The sequence below is a fragment of the Pempheris klunzingeri genome, chromosome 4, assembly GCF_042242105.1.
Source record: "Pempheris klunzingeri isolate RE-2024b chromosome 4, fPemKlu1.hap1, whole genome shotgun sequence".
NCBI classification, from domain to species: Eukaryota; Metazoa; Chordata; class Actinopteri; order Acropomatiformes; family Pempheridae; genus Pempheris; species Pempheris klunzingeri.
In genome coordinates this window covers 28864091-28884236 of record NC_092015.1, presented here as the reverse complement: position 1 = coordinate 28884236, position 20146 = coordinate 28864091, and the positions used below count along the sequence as shown (strand labels likewise).

General features: G+C 44.4%; 1 protein-coding gene across 3 annotated transcripts in view; it reads left to right on the top strand.

The window, feature by feature from the left end:
- The first annotated feature begins 7973 nt into the window (after positions 1–7973).
- ulk2 (unc-51 like autophagy activating kinase 2) overlaps positions 7974–20146 on the top strand; it is a 34382-nt gene continuing 22209 nt past the window's right edge. For all 3 annotated transcript variants that reach the window (XM_070828708.1, XM_070828706.1, XM_070828705.1), the window contains exons 1-3: positions 7974–8087; positions 11302–11394; positions 11591–11632. In XM_070828708.1, coding sequence (XP_070684809.1) covers positions 7998–8087; positions 11302–11394; positions 11591–11632 — 225 coding nt within the window. In that variant the 5' untranslated portion in view covers positions 7974–7997. The remainder of the gene's footprint in view (positions 8088–11301; positions 11395–11590; positions 11633–20146) is intronic.

Here is a 20146-nt window from a genome sequence, read left to right as displayed (position 1 = left end):
AAATAAACAGTCTTCTGGAATACAGAAGACTGGAGATGAAGAGCAACGAGCAGGCTCAGACAATAGTAAAGCTGAGGAAGAGTGACCTTGTTAAACAGGTGTCTGAATTAAAGGAACTTGTTGAAAAGAAAAATACAATCATTTCAAACCAAAGGATTGAGATAACTTCTTTGAAAGCAGACAAGAAGAAAATATCAGAAAAGTATAGCACAGAAAATGACAGAAACTGTGTTTTATCAACTAAATTTGAAGAACTGACTGATAACTTCCAGGATCTAGACAATGAATATAAAAAACTACAAATGGAGCAGAAGCTAGTAAAAGAGGATCGAAAGATGGCCCATCGAATGAATGAGAAACTGAAGGATACCATCAGAAACTTACAATTCAGATTGAAGTCCACTCTGCCATTTATCAACCAGCTGAAGGACAAAATCAGACAACTGCAGACTTATCAAGAGGACTTTAAGGGGGATCTACTGACATGCACTTCTGCTATCGGTGACTATAAGAAATTAAAACATCAAACCCACATGCTCAAAAGACGCTACATAGACGGTGATAAGACTGTAGAGGTGGATGAATGCACTCAGGCAGATTATAAAAGACAGTGTGGGTTTTTCCACACTGCGATCGATAAGTTCCAGGAAAGCCACAGGATTCAGTGCGACGCGTTCCAACATATGCGTAACGCTGCTTGTTACGACGACCTCACTTCAAGCTCTTACCTTAAGTCAATTAATAAAATGACTGTGGAAATGCACCATTTAAAGCAGGAGCTAAACGAAAAGAATAGACTGCTTGAAAAGGCAGCAATGCCGACACAGCAGAAGGTAAAATCGTGGATTAAGAAAAGACTGCGAATAAATGTCCAAACTGCCCCACTGGTTGAGGAGGACTGGCAGCCATCAGATGACAACACCACGTCATCTTTGGATCCCAGTGAGGATGGCGCATCATCATCCTCACAGCCACATTGTGGCATGGATGACAAGGAACCAATATCCCTTGACCCACACTTCTGGGAGCTAGCAGACTTATCTTTCCACGACATTGTGCCACCTGTGGATCCCAGTGAGGATGACGTACCATCATCCTCACATGTTGGCGCACATGAGGACGTACCATCGTCCTCACAGCCACATTCTGGCATGAATCACACTATCATACATGTGATGCCGTATGAGAGTGATGATTTACCGCCAGTTGACAACTAAGAGACAAATCCAGTCAAGAAAATCGTCCTTCTTTCTTGACACAACAGCATCTAATGACCTCATCACGTCTCAAGTTGTCCTGCGTGTGGTTGGGTTTACTCCGAGTGCTTCGGTTTTCCCACATCACATTGCCCTCAAAATAATAATAAGGAATAATAAAAATAAAAAAGCATAAAATTTAATCAGTGTATTGTGTGTATGTGTATATATATATATAAAATTCATGAATATCATTCATCATCAATAATTACAATTATGTTTTAAAAAATACAGGTAGAAATTCAGGTATTTTGTTTCAAAGAAACATGTCAACAATTAATTATAATAATGCAATATAATATAATAAGATCATGAGCAGAAAAAACCTGATTTAACGGTAATTTTGCGTCAGACAAAGCAAAGGTCCACGCAGGATTAATGTGCTGTGGCTTAAATCAGAATCAAAATTCCTTTAATAATCCCCACCTTGTTTCTATAATTCTATAAGGGCTGTGTATGTTTAAGATGCCTTATTTTGTGGCATAGTTGTAATATTTTATCTTCTTGTATTTTTTTGTTTGTTTTGTTTGTTGACACTACAATAAATATATATTTTTGAAGAATACTTTCATGTTGGATTATTCTTGAAGGTATTTCCTCTAGTTTTAGGATTTATTTTTAGCTTCAATTTCTTGTACAGCTACTTTGATGGACTGTAGTGGAAGTTAGATCAGGTGTTCTGTGGTCATATAAAAGTGGATCACTGCCACTTTTCACCTGATACCATATTTGGTATTTCTAGTTGAACATGTAAACCTGTATACAGGTAGGATATTGATATAGGATATCGTAGGATATCGTATTCATAATATTGAACAATGCTATAACTACTATTATTACTTTTAATAACATTATTTAAAACATTTCAACATGCTGAGGGCTCAACCGTGCAAGGCAAGTTGCAAAGGAGTGTAAAGGAGAGAGAGGTATCGAATAATAGAATATATATACAATAGAAATACATTATTGATCCCCTGAGGGAAATTGCTGCTGTTACAGCTGCAAAAGAGTAAAAGTGAGTAAAAGTGACCACCACCATGAACACAAACAACAACAAAAAAAAACAAGCAGACAAAAACATACAAATGTGGGTAACAAAGGCATTTGGGAGCTGGTTCAGAACTCTTGCCACAGTGGAGCGGATGGTGTCCAGCATCAGCAACAACAATGGCGGAGGTGAACGCTCCAGGCAGGGAAAACAGGCGCCCCGGTAAGCTAGCAGAGTGAGCGCCGAAGTTACGGTAAGCTAGCAGAGTGAGCGCCGAAGTTACGGTAAGCTAGCAGAGTGAGCGCCAAATTTACGGTAAGCTAGCAGAGTGGGCGCCGAATTTACGGTAAGCTAGCAGAGTGAGCGCCAAATTTACGGTAAGCTAGCAGAGTGAGCGCCGAATTTACGGTAAGCTAGCAGAGTGGGCGCCAAATTTACGGTAAGCTAGCAGAGTGAGCGCCGAAGTTACGGTAAGCTAGCAGAGTGAGCGCCGAAGTTACGGTAAGCTAGCAGAGTGGGCGCCAAACTTACGGTAAACTAGCAGAGTGGGCGCCAAATTTACGGTAAGCTAGCAGAGTGGGCGCCGAATTTACGGTAAGCTAGCAGAGTGGGCGCCGAATTTACGGTAAGCTAGCAGAGTGGGCGCCAAATTTACGGTAAGCTAGCAGAGTGGGCGCCGAAGTTACGGTAAGCTAGCAGAGTGGGCGCCGAATTTACGGTAAGCTAGCAGAGTGGGCGCCGAATTTACGGTAAGCTAGCAGAGTGGGCGCCGAAGTTACGGTAAACTAGCAGAGTGAGCGCCGAATTTACGGTAAGCTAGCAGAGTGGGCGCCGAATTTACGGTAAGCTAGCAGAGTGGGCGCCGAATTTACGGTAAGCTAGCAGAGTGGGCGCCGAATTTACGGTAAGCTAGCAGAGTGGGCGCCGAATTTACGGTAAGCTAGCAGAGTGGGCGCCGAAGTTACGGTAAACTAGCAGAGTGGGCGCCAAATTTATGGTAAGCTAGCAGAGTGGGCGCCAAATTTACGGTAAGCTAGCAGAGTGAGCGCCAAATTTACGGTAAGCTAGCAGAGTGAGCGCCAAACTTACGGTAAGCTAGCAGAGTGAACGCCAAACCTACGGTAAGCTAGCAGAGTGAGCGCCGAAGTGATGAAGGAGAGAGGCTGCCATCATGCTCACAGATGTGCAGCAGGTAGAGCTGGCTGAGCTCATACTGCTCAGCCAGCTCTACCTGCTGCACATCTGTAATGAGACCATTACTACAGGTAAAGTGTGTGCTTTAGTTTTACAATGGAATCTTTTGCAGCTGTAATTGATTTGGGTATCATGTTACTCGGGATGCCAAGAACTTTTTTAACTTTTAACTTAACAACAACAACAACAAAGGCGGTCGGTGCCCTGGTGAGGGAGACGAGGAAGAGGAGGGCATCAGATTCCAAAAATGAACTTCTTCTAGAAGAAATAAAAAAATTGCAAAAACATTTCAAAAGATGCCCTCCAGAGGTGTGGAGGTGCACTAATGGTAAGTCTGGTAGTCATGGTTTGTGTGTTGATAAAGGTTCTCTGGTTCCTGTGGATCCTGTGGATCCTGGCCCTGGCCCTGCTGATGTGGTTCTCTGGTTCCTGTGGGTCCTGGACCCGGTCCCGCTGATGTGGTTCTCTGGTTCCTATGGATCCTGGTCCTGGTTCTGCTGATGTGGTTCCCTGGTTCCTATGGATCCTGGTCCTGGCCCCGCTGATGTGGTTCTCCACCAGCCAATGGATGTGCATCTGTCCAAGGCTACAGCCTGTCCGTCCTTGGGAGCTGGATCTCTCCTTCACTGTGGTGCTCCCGGAGGTTTCTCTTTTCCCACTGGGTTTTTTGAGTTTTTCCTTCCCGAAGAAGGAGGGTCATAAAGGGCAGGTGATGCCTCGGACTGATCCATCGGACTGATCCATTGGCCTCATCGACTGCTGGACTCTTTATTAGATTGTTTGTTCGCTTACACTTGTTTATTTCAGTGAACTTTGTAAAGCACTATGAGACACTCTGCTGTGATATTGGGCTATACAAATAAAATTGAATTGAATTTAATTGAATAAAGAGATGATAGATATTTTATTCTTGTGTTATAATTTGGATGGAGTTTTGTCATGTTATTTCACATGTTGGTTTCCTATTATAATTGAAAAGGATATCAGATCCTACCAGATACAAGTTAGTTTACTCAAAGTAAGCATAATCATGTCATTGATTTGCTGTTTCATCATGGGTTAGGAATAATAACAGATAACAGCAGGATGCTGTCCAGAAGCACCTCTGCTGTTTAAACTGGTTCATGTACTGGAACATGTTTATCCCTACCGTCTGTCTCTGTGCTAAACCAAGGCCCAACACGTCCACGGCCCCATGTGTGCTCGACACACACAGAGGAAAGTGATGGAGTGAAATATTATAGAGACAAATAATATAATATGATAAGACAAACACTTTGTCTTGGTCAAAACTTTACAATTCATCATTTTAAAGACGTATTTGTAAAGACAGAGACAAGGGTTGTTACATGTTCATGAGAATGAATGCATTCAGTTATACAGCAGCAATGTATGTGTAGCAGGACCCTGACTTCTAGTCCCTAGTAAGGGTCAAGCTCTAAGAACACCGGATCCTACATTTCCCACAATGCAACACAGTAGCTTCTTGCATTCGACTACCTGTTGGTGCGCACCCTTGCTGTGTCCCCTGTTCATGTGTTCATAACAGACTTTCTGTTTTTTACTTTATTTGACAGGATGTAGTGGGGACAGGTGGTACCAGACCTTGCTATAGTGCACGGTGGCTCGAGTGTATGGCTTACAGACACATGAACTGTAATCTCACAGTTTGTCGGTTAACACAATCAATAACGATGATAAAAAATAAGTCTCAGGTTCAGGAGATCCTCAGGGTTACTATCTTTGGGATTATGAACTGCCTTCACACTCCCATCATTTGTATTTGTTTTTTGCACATTATTGTTGCATTTAGTTACACTGTTTGCACATCTGACACAACAGCCCTGCAGTGAATCTTACCTCGGTGAAGCTTATAATGAAACCAAAATAGCTTTCAATATAATGCCATTAGCCGGTAAGCCGGACTTCTTGATGAGTAAACTTGATCTCCTCTCTCAGGTCACCCCAGAGTCGACGAGTCCTGCTGGCAAAGCCTCGGCCACCTCTGCTCCTCAGAGACCGGCTCCTGTTTTAGTGCTCGTTAAACAGCAGAGGAAAGACGGTCACACTAGGTCAAAATGTGCACAAGGGATTTGTGAATGATTCTAAGTGTAGTTTTAAGACTAGCTGCCATTTATGGCTCAAGAATAAGAGAATTTTTGCAGCTGACTACAGTCCACTGTTGGTTATGTTTCCAGCCAGCAGAGGGTGTAGAATATAAACAGTGAGAACACTGTAGGCCACAGAGAGCTACAGACATCTGCAGCACTTCCCTGTTTACACACACAACATGCTGCTTCTCTTATTTTTAACGATAAATCTTGACTCGTGACTTCATCCTGGTGCTCTGAATGCACTGTGTCGATTTATGTCATTTTATTTTGGCTTAATATCGGTGTGTAACATGCTATGTACTCATGGCACAGCTTCAAAAATATTAAATGTCATAAACCAGTATGTCATCTAGATGTGTTGACAGCAACATTCTCCTCTTTCAGCCAAAACAAAATGTAATAAAACAGTGGTAAATATCTGAGTATACAGCTGGGATGTTCTCAGATCAAGTCACCCTAAATTCATTTGTTTCAATATCTTATTGATTAAACAAAAAATGTCCACATTTTACCTCTCTCACTCCCACCCTCCCATGAAACTGAAAACAAGATGATATTTGGAGACAGAAATAATAATATTAAAGAGGCAGCATATATTATAATGATGTACACTGATAAGATATTCCTTTATTAGTCCCACGACGGGGACATTTACAATAATGTCAGTATGAAATATACTGATAACTGAGAAAAATAGTAGTAAATACAGTAAGATATAAATATCAGCTTAAAAACAAGCCTCGTGCACCACATATAGTAGCTGGCATCAATTTATTTGAATCATTTCAAATGTTATCAGAATCAGAATCAGAATTACTTTAATAATCCCCAGGGGGAAATTGCTTTTTGTTACACACAGCTCCAAAAGAATAAGAATAAGAATAAGAATACACTTCAAACACCAAGTAAAATATAAATATATAAAAGTATGAACAAAAAAAAGATGTATTCAAAATTATTATTACAAATTATTACACAGAGGTAAATTACTGCACCAGGTGAGTCCAGAGTCTTATAATAATAATAATAATAATAATAATAATAATAATAATAATAATAACAACAATAATAATAATAATAATAATAATAATAATAATAATAATAATAATAATAATAATAATAATAATAATAACAATAATACTACTACTAATAAAAATATATAACAACATGCACAGTCATAGTTATGAACTATAGTCCCTAAATGCAGTCCAAAAATACATAGCAATTAAATTAACATTGTAATACCTGATAAATAATATGATAAGTTCATATAAACCAACCCCCTCAGAGCCTCAGTAGGCGGACTATTCCCCGCGGCGGAAGGCCCAGCGGCCGATCCTCCGCGGAGGGATAGGCTATAAATGAGCAGCAGGGCTCTATGTTCGGGCATTGTTAAGTCAGACGGAGCGGAGCTGCCGTCTGCCGTGATGTGACAGCATTAAAACCTCCCCAGGTCTTATTAGCTGGATAACAGGCGGTGGTTTGACGCGGAGACACGGTGAGGTGGAAGCTACAGTCGCTCCCGGAGCCACAACAGTAGCTGTTAGCCGTCCTGTGAGGCGGGACGGCGGAGGAGACGCATTCAGTGCCCGTTAATGTCTGACGGATGAAATCAACAAGGTCCGACTTGTCGAGGAGGACAGAAGAGAGGACTCGGACGAAGAGGACAGGCTGTGAGGAGAGAGGAGGGATCCTAAGGAGGGAGGACACAGGAGAGGGACCGACGCCTTCAGATGAACAACAGAGCTGTGTTGACATCTGTGCCGCATCCCTCAGATTGTTGTAAGCTAACACTGGCCGTGGACCAGCTCCCTCACGCTGGCTAGCTGTGCAGCTGCCTGTGTTAAATAGAGGCAGAGGATACAGTGTTGTTGTTAGCGTGTCTGCAGAGACCTACCATGGACAGCGGCCATGGCGCTATGTGTAGCCTCAGGGTTATGTCACCGTCGGGCTAACAGATAGCTCGCTGTCTGCAGCTGCCTCCAGTCTGTGCACGGCCACGTCCCGCAGAGCTGGCATCATGTAGACCGTCCCTGTGCACAGGCTAGGTGACCGGGGACACGCACTGTGTTGGTGAGCCTCCTTGGAGGGTAATGCAAAGCTGGATTGCGGCTATCCAACTGGGTCAAAGACTGACAGCTGGCACTGATACAGTTTAGCTCAGGGTTGTTGCTAGCCATGCTCAAATCCGTCTGCTCTGTGTGATAACACAAGCATCTCGACCCAGTTAGAGGGCACGTGAGGCACGTCATGTCCCGACTGCATCTCTTATTAATGCAATAAGGCACATCCGAGCAGCCTGTCATGAAATAAGTCCGCAGTGCAAGAGGCAGCATCACCAGGACTGAGTGGATAATTTGCTCCAGGATTATTTTCTGCGGAGGAGAGCAGCATCCGAGGCTGTGCAGCAGAGCCCAGCATCAGCTGGACCACCAGCCCGTCACAATGGAGACTGTGGGAGATTTTGAGTACAGCAGAAAAGACCTGGTTGGACACGGAGCCTTTGCTGTGGTGTTCAAGGGAAGGCACAGGAAGGTAAATATGTGGCTCGCCCGCTCTGTTTTCTTCCCCTCTCCTCCCTCTCGCCTCACAGGAAAAAGGCAGCCTCATCTGAAAATCTGGGTCAGTCAGTGGCAGAGCAGAATGCAGCTCTGCAGCATCAAATGTGGGCCGTCACCCTTTCTGGGGTGGTACATGACTCCACTTTGACGACTAGAGCTCTAGATCCAGGCTGATGTGGTGACCGGTGATTTCGGCATCATTTCATCAGCCTGATGTGAGCTGGATAAGTGTGTTCATGCCATTTGGTTCATTCATGAAAGGGATGAGTCAGGCAGCGGTGAATGACTTGCTGACGTACTGAGGCAGGAGGGAGGACGGGGTGCAGTGTTTTTCCTTTTGCCTTTTTAAGGACACAAGCCTCCCTTATGTAAGAGCTGCACAGGGTTCATTCATGCTCAAGCACTGAAAGCTACTAGATTATTACGGTAATGCTCAGAGATTGAGTTCGAGTCATTACATTTCACTGGGGCGTGGTTTTCTCTCACAGAGGGATGGTGGGTTTGTTTATGTGTGTGTGTGTGACAGGGATGCAGGAGATGACATCATGTTGCCCCCGTTGCTACTGGTGTGAAACAGATGGTCCCAAATTCCTCAATGACAGCCACGTTAGAGACGCTCCGTTTCAATTGATCACTGTTTCACTATTTGAGCTGGGAACTGGAAGCCGTGCATGTGTGAGCACATCCGTGCACTGCTCACATGCCTCCCTGGCGTGTGGTCGGTGTTTTTACAGTTCGAGTCCTGTCATGTGCACGCCATTCAGCCTATTTATAGGATTATTTCCACCACAGAAAGGTTGGAACCACCTGCATGCAACAGACGTGACATAAGTGTTACATGTGTGCTCCTGTTACACTGTAAGTCCAAGAAATGATGCAAGGACTCAGCGGAGACGAGGCCGGACGAGCACACGTATTTAACCTATTTAACAATAGGTATAAAGGAAAAGTCCAATAGATCCTGAAAAAGTATGTTTTCATAGATTACTGCAACAGCTTGAGCCTCTGCAGGGCCTGTAAAACTTTACAGCTTTCAGAGGAGTTTCTACACGCATGCACAGCAGCCAGTATCAGAGAGTCTGTGATGGGTAACAGTGTGCTGTTAAAATACGTTATAAGAATTAAAGGGAGGCCCATCTCAACCCAACAACTTCAGCTTCCCTGTGTGACTATTGTATGTAATACATGATGACGATGAGTTATTCACAGGAGGGTAGAAAGTGTGACAACAAACCCCCGGTCTCCCCCAGGCGCCCCGGCTTTCTTCCGGAGTCTGAGGATGAACGAGAGGTGTTTTTAATCTAGCTAGAGAGGTTAATCAGTGGCGTCTGTCCCAGCGGCTTCGGCCAGCGTCTGGCTGCAGTGTTGCCGACGCTGATCTCATTGTGGCTCACACCTCTGTAATCAGCTGTCATTCATAAGTGACATCATGTGTTATTCTGGAAAATGAACCTGTGCTTCTGTTTCTGCCGCATGACTGTGAGCTGAGGAGAAGTGCTTACTGTGCACTGCCTAACTCTCCATTATGTGGTGCACTACCACGCCATTAGTTTAGTCCTCCTCCTCCTCTTCCTCCTCCTCACCCTTCAGCATTGCACGATGGGCCAGCGGGGTCACATTTTCTCCTTTTCCTATGGGTGTAGTGTCGGCAGCTCAGTCACACTTGGCTGGGCAGGCTGTCAGTGAGCTGGGGATGGATGCAGCTCGTTTGGCAGTGCGTCTCACACGCACACACACACACACACACACACACACACACACACACACACACACACACACACACACACACACACACACACACACACACACAGACTCATGTAACTCGCATGCAGTCTCACTCGTGTGCTGGATTGGATGCCAGGGTCCAGGCGGAGCAGACAAGAACATCTCCTTTTAACCTAGATTCATTTGGATAGCGTGTCTTTTTATTCATAGATTTCCTTCCCGAGCTTCCTGTTTCTCCAGACTGTCTGTGTGTCTCTCTCAAGGGCATCGAAGGCAGTTTATTTCTGTGGGTGTTTGCCTGTGCAGCACATGTCCTGAGAGCCTCAGAGTTCACGTGATCTCCAAAAGTCTTTTTATACCTGCTCCAGGAGCTCATCTGGAAACATTATCTCAGCCCAGGGGAAAAAAATAGGTCCCTCTCCTCTCTCTTAGCTTTTAGTGTAAGTGGGCAGGCTCCCGCTCTGCCTGTCATCTGAGTGCCTCGTCATTCAGCGTGTCATTCAGCGCGATAGGCCGGCCCGAGCTGTCAGAAACCCAAGTGACCCGGTGTTATTGGGACGTATAAAATTTCCTCTGTCCTTCCAGCCAGCTCTCACACGGTGATGCTGACAATGTAATTTAGGCTAGCAGGCCTGGCTTTTAACACACACACACACACACACACACACTCACACTGCCACTGCAGCAGGGCTGGTTATAAGGTCAGAACCCAGTATCATGTCTTACCACTTTGGAAATATAATGTTGATAAACTATGAGGTGATTTGATGAGATTGTCATCTCGTATAGAGTACGTCTGTGATCATGATATGGTTTTGTGTTCACCAATTAGAGCTAATAAACAAGTCAATTAATCGATTATTTAAGTTTTTGTCTGTAATGTCAGCATCTTTTTATATGATGGTAAACCTTTGGTGAATGTGTCACTTGTATTGTGATGGGCAGTTTTCACTCATCAGAGATTAGGTGTATGAAAAATTAGCATTTATTTAATCAAGAAAACAATCAGACTCGCTGAAAATGACAGGAGTTACTTGCAGCCCTGTTTCCCACAGTGTTGGTGATGGGCTGCCTCGTCTGAACAAAGATAATATAGCATTTTTAAGAAATTAAACATTAAATTTCAGGGAAATGAGTCAAGATGCTGCTATCAAAGAAGGCTAACTGTGGGCCGTCTCCTGCTAAGTACATCGATCATGAGATGAGACTGCCGGGATCCACAGGGCTCACTGCCTCGACTAAACAACATCCTGAGGGAAAGCACATATTCTCTGCTTTCAGCATGGTCGTGCTCTTCCTCTGGTGGCTGTTCATGTCAGTCTGGAAAATGTAGGAAATGAGTGGCTGTAACAGCAAAAAAATGTGCTGTGTGACAAACATGTCTTGTTTATCTCTGATACCAGTTCAGGGGAAGGGTTACTGGAACGCTGCTTTAATTTTGTTTCTCCATCTGCACCTTGCAGAAGACCGACTGGGAGGTGGCCATCAAGAGCATTAATAAGAAGAACCTGTCCAAGTCCCAGATCCTTCTTGGCAAGGAAATCAAAATCCTGAAGGTGAGCGTGACGCCTGATTGCTTCTCACTTATCTCGTCAGTGTACTTAAAGAGCAATCAGACATTGTCCTTGTGTGAGTCTGCACCTTTGACAGAAAGGAGCCTTGACTTGTCTGACAGAAATAAGACCCCGTCGGCTGCTTTGGCCGCGTTAATCTTCCTGCTAACGCATCTTTTTGTCTTCTGTTTTCACTCAGGAGCTGCAGCATGAAAACATTGTGGCACTTTATGATGTCCAGGTAAGTTTAGTTTTTCTCTCTTCTGCATCAAATTGATGTAAGCTAAATGGATTCCTTGACTCTAAGCGTTCAATAGTACTTCAGTCTTTATCTCCACTTTTTTCTTCTGCTCTGAAGTCGCTCCATCAGTTGTACCCTGGAAGTACAAAGATAAGATTCACAACAGCAAATGTATCTTATTGATCTGAAATTTAGTTGGCTATAGTACGCTAGCGGGTTGTTTGCTCCGTGGGTCTTTTAGTGGCGGACAGACAGGTATGTCTGCGACTTTGTCTGTTCCAGTATCTATGGAGCAAGTGCTGAAAAACTAGTCTACTCAAATTAATCCACATCCACAAATCCCTTAAGGTTGTCAAGAGGATCAATGTTGCTATTGGCCAGACCTTCAGTTTACTGCTGAGTAAGGCTCCCCTGCGTCTCTGTCCACACAGCTGGCTGATTCAGGGCCGCACTATTGCAGCACTTCAATCCCATCAGTCCAGTGTTCAGGGTTGAGCTGTAGAGCCTCTACAAAGTCAGTCTGGACTGACATCAAGTTACCGGCAGCATCGGTCTTTGCAGCCATGTTTAGCTATTACAAGATTTATTTCGTGAGTTAGACAAACCATGAACTTTTAGCAGGTAGACGTCCATTACAACCAGTATCTGTATGTGTGACAAGATATATAGGATCACCACTCTGTGCTATTCAGATATTTAAAAAGCAAGTCAGCCTTGCATCTGTTTGCAGAGGGATGAGCCTGACGGTCAGTTACATATCAGCCTCAGCCGGATCAATTTAGAAAACACCTGACACCTTGTGCTTCCCGTGTTTCATCGAGGTGACTTACCAGCAGCCTGACAACATAATCACAAGTTTATTATTACGTACAGGGATGCAAACTCCTCAGCTTTCTGCTAAATCTGTAGTTTTGAGTCAAAATAGGTCACCTATGTGATGCGTTTGTGTCTGAATAAGTGCTGCAGCCTCTTAGGACCAGAGACTGTCTCATCTGTGGGTAAAGGGAGGGAGGTTAGCCCCCAGGTTAGCACCACCTTCAGTCCTGGGGGGTGGAAACAAAGCCTCCGCTGTGCTTCCCGTCCACCGTCAGGAAACTGAGGCAGGAACGGTTCACTATGGCTTTGTGTTTCCCTGTTGTATTAAAAATAAAATCAAAAGGTGAGCAGACAGATGCACTGGAGGCAGAAAATAATAATAATAATAATACTAGATGATAAATAAACTACTGCTCAGGCTTTAGGGATGAGCTGGTCTTTTGCTCACTTTCTATATACCTGTTGTATTCAACCTGCTTATTTTTTTAAGTTGTAGTGTGGCACTCACTACTAAAAAAAAGTCCAACCCAATGCACATGAAATGATTAGAAGAGTGAAGGTCGTTTTAAGCCCCATAGTAGTGCCGTTATTTTAACTAAATGTGAGCCACAGTAAATTTGTCCTGTTTTTTTTAGATGCAGGTGAACTTTTACGTTCTTGCAAGTTGATTTCAAACAAAACACTGATTGAAATATCTGTCGTTAGCACAGCTGCTGTGAATCAGAGCGGTTCACTGCAATGACAAAGTGTGGACGAGGCTAGTTTACATTCTGTTGGTATTCATCTGCAGGCATCTAAAGAACAAGTCATCAGAAGTGAGACGGATCATTAACCGAAGATAAACGGGCATTAATCCTGGAGAAAAGGCCGTCCTTATTATACAGTGTTGCATATAAGCTGTGCAATAACATTTCAGTTGATGGGTGTGTGTGTGCCCGCCATCATGGGGCATGGCTTCTGTGAACAGGCACCCATCAGAGCGGCCGGTCCCTGGCTCTTATGCACCCTGACACTGCTGAGAGCTGGATGAGAAACTGCAATTTCATGCATTTCTAAATATAGATTTTACAGGACAAAGTCACCCAAACAGACCACTCCCAGTGCTTTGGGCCAAACGGTGAAGTCTGAGCATGAAGCATGACCCGGAGAAAGAGAAAGGCATTGTGCTGAATCTGTTGTCAGCACACTGTCACATATACACAACGTTCACATGTTAAATGAGCACAAACATGGCTCAGATCCCCGTTGTTCTCTGGCAGGGAGCTTGGCATCACATATCACATATTCCTGGCGCATCCACCTTCAGACCCCAGTGGATTAAAAAAAAGTGTTTTGAAAATAAATCCTCATTGCTGGAGGCAGAATATCAGTCTGTGTTTTTCAGAGCCTGCTCTCTGGCAGTCATCACTCGTCCTGTTGTTTCTACTGTTAGTTATTAGCTGTTCTACACACAGACTTGGGCTGCTTGTTCCTGACTGGTGGGTGTCGTAAGAGGCTGTAATTGCTGTTCTGCAGTGGTTTGCATCCACACAGCTTAAACAGATGTTTGTATTTGCAGTTTTTCAGATAAAACGTGTAGAGAACAGGGCCTCTTTGAATAGCTGCAACCAGTAATAAATCACTGGATTTTAAGCATGTTTCTCACTGCATGGACGCACAATAAAAGATAGTTGTAGTTCAGTTGAGAGCTTGGAAGAATCTAAATGTCTCTGTTCTCTATGAATTGTTTGTTGTAACACCCTGAATTGGCTATAAAAAGCCCTCAGATTTGAGTGTACTTCCAATAAGGAGGCAGAAACGGTTGAAACGATGATGAAGCACTTCCCACATTATAGTGGAGCTTCCTGTGTTTGTGTAAGCCTCCCACAGGCACCCTGCTGATCGGTCCATCCACCCCTCCCCTCCCTTACCCGTCTCCTCACCCCTGCATCAGTCCCACTGCTGTAATAACCTCCATCAGAGACAAGGCTTCAACGAGCAGACAGCGTGAGGACGTGACTCAGTCAGCTTTTGTTCCTTAAATAAGTGCTATCAAAAATGGAAAAAAAGAAAAATCACAACCTTACACAGCATGGTTATCAATAAGCTTATATTCTAATCATATAATTTATGTCATATGTTTACTTTTTCTCATTTGACTCATTGCATGTATTATTTTTGCATTGTTTCATCTAATACCAGAGCACTAGTAGTAGTGCTCTTATTTTGAAGGCTGAAAGTCATGCGCTCATCCTGTTTGGCTGCTTTGACATTATTTGTAGCGCTGGCAAGAAGACAGCTAGCATAGACATGTTCATGCTCAGGGTGCCGGCTTTTGTGCTGTTGGGCTTTTGTGCTGGTCATAACGGTTTAGTGTGAACGGACACTGACTCTGTTGACAGAGTCGGGCTGTGTGTTTCCCACATTTTCCAGTCTGTCTGCTAAGCTAGGCTGGCCTGTTGCTGGAAGTTGTATTAGTTGACAGGACAGAGTGTGAGAGTGGCATTCATCTGTTGACTCTGAAGTGTCCCCTGTAATGCATCGTTTACTAAAGTATTGGCTGACTGTAAGACTAATCCTTTGTATTTGTGTTACAGTTGGACTAATATGGTATTTATTAGCCTGCAGGCTGATTGTTTGCCTCATACGTGACCGTTTGAATGCATTACGAGAAATCAATAGTGGACTCAGCCACTGTATTTGGCAAGTCAGCCAACAGTAAACCAAGGGACACTGCGGTCTTGGCACCAGAAAGACACTGAGATACTGCTGCTGTTTGAGGCATTCACAGTCCGTCACAGCCCACTTTTTCAATGATGTGGAGTTAGTTTGTTCATGTGTTCCTCTCTCTGCTTCTTCATTTTGCCTGCCTGCTGTCTGTCACCTCTGCCTCTGCTGCCTGTAACCTTCAGTGGTCCTGGTCCTGGTAGCAAAGCTTCAGGCACAGTGTCTCACTTTCCTCACCAGCTGGCCTCTCCTTTTTTCTGTCCCCTGCCGTATTGGTCTGTCTGATGGTATCCTCTGTGATGGCGTGCATGTCCTCTCTTGGTGACTATCAATAGAATCTGCTGTGTTTGCAGCCCTCTGGTAACCAAGATCAACCGGCAGCTGCTACTTTTCTTTCCCTTTTTATTGTTTCCATTCCTTGTTTGTTTTGTATCTTTAGCTCACTTTTTCCACTTTCTTGTTTTCCTCCTGCTGCAATTCGTCTTCACTTCTTCTTGCCTCCCCAGTTGGCTCTTCCCCAGCCTGAGCAGCTGCTGCTGTTGTTGTTGGAGCCACGTGCTGTGTGACTGGGTTTACCCAACAGAGCACGAAATGTAACCCGAGCTGGTTACTGCAACCGTCTAGTCACTGTCAAGTTTTTACTGTTTCTTTAGATTTTCTTTTGTAGACACTGTTGAATTGATTTCCATTAAATCATTTGGGACATTTGCACAGGTGTGAAATGATCTCAGTTAAACAGTTGATAGAGACAATGAGCCTTTCTGTTGGAAAAAACCCAGCTGAGACACTATAGGTGTCTATATAGATATAGGTTACCTACTTAAAGTCTGATAGGAACGACCCATAAACCCAGCCCACTGACCCGTCTCTCCCACACCCTACAGGTGGTTACTGATAGGCCTGCTGATAGTGGGTGGCTGCTGTGAGAGGGCAGGTTTTTGAGTCAATAAAGGGTGATGGTGATGGTGAGAGGGTTTGACCTTTTGGTAGGCCTGATGCAGGTGCTGACACACAAAGCTGTAGTGAACACTGTGTGGAGTTTAAGGTCCAAACAGTGGAGCTCAGGTCAGTGCTGGGATCAGACTGATCTTCAGCCACACTAGCAGAGAGCTTTTCATCCAGTAGACGGATGGCCATTAACGCTCAATCCCTTACTTTAGAGCTGATTGGACAGCGACTGGCTAACCTGCCTTCACCAGGCTGACTCACAGCACAAAGTTACTGAACCAAAGCTGTCTTCATGACGCCTCCAAGGGAAGAAATCAGAAAACAGTGTTTGTGTGCAGCCTGTTGGTTCATTGATTTTCATTTCCTGCCCACCCGGTGTTTGTGGGTAATCAGCTGGTAAAGTTAGTGAAACCTACAGCTCACAGACAGACTGGGAGCCTCAATCAATCCATGGAGACACAGTTAATAAGTTAACAACACATAAGCAACAGGATAATTGTTACTTTTTGATTGTTGATTGTTTTAATTGATTAAAACGGCTATCTGTTCACTTAATGCCACAAAAATGGACTCCAAGCATAGAGAAACTGTGTGGGGTCTCATTAAGACAGAAGTCACCATGTGGGTCGATTCATTTGATGAAGTGGAAATGTATCTGTTCTGCAAGGTGTGTGAGTGGCCGACGTCAAAACGCTTCCTATGTAGATTGCCCATAAGAGGTAGACCAGTTTTTAAGCTCTGTTTCATTGTATTGCTTAACCTTAAACCCAATCCTAGATGGTAATATTGACTCTAGCAGAACTGACTGTTTCTGTTCCCACAGGCACCATATAGACCGGGCTGCATTGTGTTGGTGTGAACACTGAATAAACAGAGCAGAACTGCTTATGTTCTTTTGTATGTTTGCTTAACTTTTACAATGGAGGTGTTCATTCATCCTGCATCACATTGTGACATAAAACGTTACACCCCGGAGCGCTACCTCAGCACTTCTTGTGTTCTTTGCCGAATGCACAAAAGAAAACAATCCGTTCTTTCTCAGGACTTCTTAGCCGAGCACATTTTCAGTCTACGTAGGATCAATGACTGTAAAGTCAGTAATATTCAGCTGATGTGAAATGCAGGGGAAGCTGAGCAGGCAAATGCCATGAAATGGACTGTTTCATCAGAGGAAATGACTGGTAGGTTAAAGCTGTGAAAGTTTTTATATGTTGCTTCATGCACTCTTGTGTTTCCTCTGCCAGATTTGGTGAATGTGGTAAACCTTTTGGCTGCTTATGTGTGAATCAGCAGCTGCTTCAGTGGGTAACAAAGCACCAGCCACCCGCCCGCCTCTCAGCATCGCTGTGCTTTGACAAAAAACGGCAGGGCTGCACGTGGGAGTACGTTCACCTATGACAGTTTGCAGGTCCTTCTTCATGCTCGCTTGCTGCTTTCGATGATAGTCTTAAGCACACAGCTGAGTGTCTCCCCGTCCTCCGTCACGGAGCTGTTTACTGCTGAGCAAACTGTAGCAGTGTGAGGTAGATAGGTCTAATTCTAAGCCGTCCCATGTCAGGGTTGTACCCTAACATGAGTGAGAGAGGGATCAATGTGAAAAATCAAATGAACCACACAATCACCCCTGGCCTGGATCTGAACCTGCCCAAAGCTCCAAAGTTTACCTTTGAGCAGCCCAACACACACACTGGTAATTATAATGTAACTACACATGAGAAATCTTCACTCAAGGTCCACTTACCAGTTGTCTTTGGAGCTTTCAGCTTTTCATATGGGTTTTCCAGCAGAGCTTTGCTCATGAGACAGCCCTGTGAGAACTAAGCAAGCTCAGTTAGCTGAGGAAGAGCGTGGGATGCAGTTGAAAGCAGGGAGCTGGAAAAGGCTAGTAAGTCAATGAAATGTATCTACTAGCTTTTTTCAGACCTTTCAACCACATCTCATGGTTGTCCTCAGAAAGTTAAAACTGTCTTCCACTGACTAAACTGAGGAAGAGTGTGAGATGCAGCGGAAAGCTCCAGAAAAAGCTAGTAAATGAACCTTTGAGTAGATTAGATTATTTCAAACCACTTTATTCAAAGTCATGAATGAACACTGATGTACGTCGAAGTAACCGTGCTCACACCTGTGAGCCTTAAGCAAAGCTGCCGGCCACCACACCACCTCCTGTACACACAATTAAAATGTATTTGTTCTTCTTGTTCCAAACAGAGACATGAGGAAATAGGTGGAGATAAACAGAAGCAGTGGAGGGGGGGGGTGGAGGTTTCTGAAGTGTTTTGGTTTGTGAGCCAGTCTTCACAAAAGCTGATGTTGCTCTTAGGGAACATAGTGTTCTAGCCTGGAGAGGGGCCCCCAGCACCGTGTGTGTGTGTGTGTCCCAATTACACAAGGTATTGAGGCAGGACTGACATGAAAGAGGCTGGGGAAAAAAAAAATAGAGGGGCAGCGCTGTTCTTGGATGCTTTCAGGGGGGATTTTTGGAGCTCTGCGACTTTTCCTAGAAAACCTGTAGCATGAACCTCCCTGGCCTCCGTCCACATTCCTTTACAGAGCTTTGCTTTCCAGACATTTAACTGGCTGGGACAGAAGCTCAGAGGAAAACACTGTTACTGTTCACTGAGGCACACACACACACTCACACACACACAGTCATCTGGACAGAGCACGTGCTTAGTGAGTGACGTGTTTGATCAGCACAGAAGCATGAGATCCAGTACAGTGTTTCTCAAATGACTGTGATACAACTGTGGGCCTGGGAGTACAGATTTAATGACTACATTAACGTTACATGTTGCTGTGAAATGCATTAGTGCTGTGTACACAAAGTACACTTTTATGGGATGTCCTCTACTCTCCACACAGAACTGAATCAGCACAGTGTTTTTTAAATATGTGTGTGTGTGCTTTATGGTCATATCAGCAGATCTGGGTAATAACAAAGTGTTCATGTGCTACATGATCTACTCTTTACGCAAGAAGCCGTCCTGAAAATCAACAAGCAAAGCTGACCTTTTGTCCTCGGCACATAATTAGTGTTTTCCTGCTGCCGTTACACTCATCTATCATCGTGAGCCGAAAGCACAGACTTTACTCCCAAGTGACACCAGTTTACTCAGAACTCTCCGGATTACGCTCGTCGCTTGCGTGACAAAAGCAGCACGCAGTACCCCCCCCCCCCTCTTCCCCAGCACACACACACACTAACCTCCCCAGTTTGGGCACATCCCATCCCCCCATATCGTTACATAACCGCGCACTCCTGGAGCTGGAGTGTGACGCAATAACTGAACGACTGACCAGACACACTGTTGGTTTGGATCACACCGACTCTTGGCAGGCAGGACTGTTTTTGTTTGACTGTTTTGAGTGTTTTGCTTTTCAGTGTGTGTTGTTGTCACTTTTCATATCTGAGGATAATAAAACCCTTTCGTCCCTCCGTCTGGCCTGCAGATTTGGTTGATTGACAGAGGGGCTATTTATATCATCATTGTTTGGGACTGTTTTTTGTTGGAGGGGAATGTTTGGAGCCCAGCCCTTATCTGTATGTCCAAACTCCACCAATTCTTATGCCAGATGCAGCCAACGCGTAAACAGCACCTCCTAGAAAGCATTTGTTCTTGTAAACCGGTCGAGCGGTCGTCATTTTCATAACTGTGAACTGCCACTTCCTCCGAGGCCTCACAAACAAAGGCTGCCCTATGTGCCGCTGTCACCACCTGCCGCTTGAAATTCATCTCACTTCATGGCAATTAGGAGACAAACCAAACGGAGGCAACTGCAGCAGCCAGAGAGGACAACATGTGAAGGTGCCAAAACACACTCTGAAAAACAGGAATGTTCCTCCAGACAGCAGCAAGTACGCCGGCTCTGCTGTTTCTTTATCGCTTTTCTCTGACGTTGGGAAGCTTGTGATTGTGTAAGAGCGTTCTTCGGCGACGATTCGCTGTCATCAACAGCACCTACGTCGTGTGTGTTTGCTTTGTGATGGGACAGCGACGTGTCAGTTACCCTGTTAACCCCTGTCTCTTTGACTCCGTGGTGACT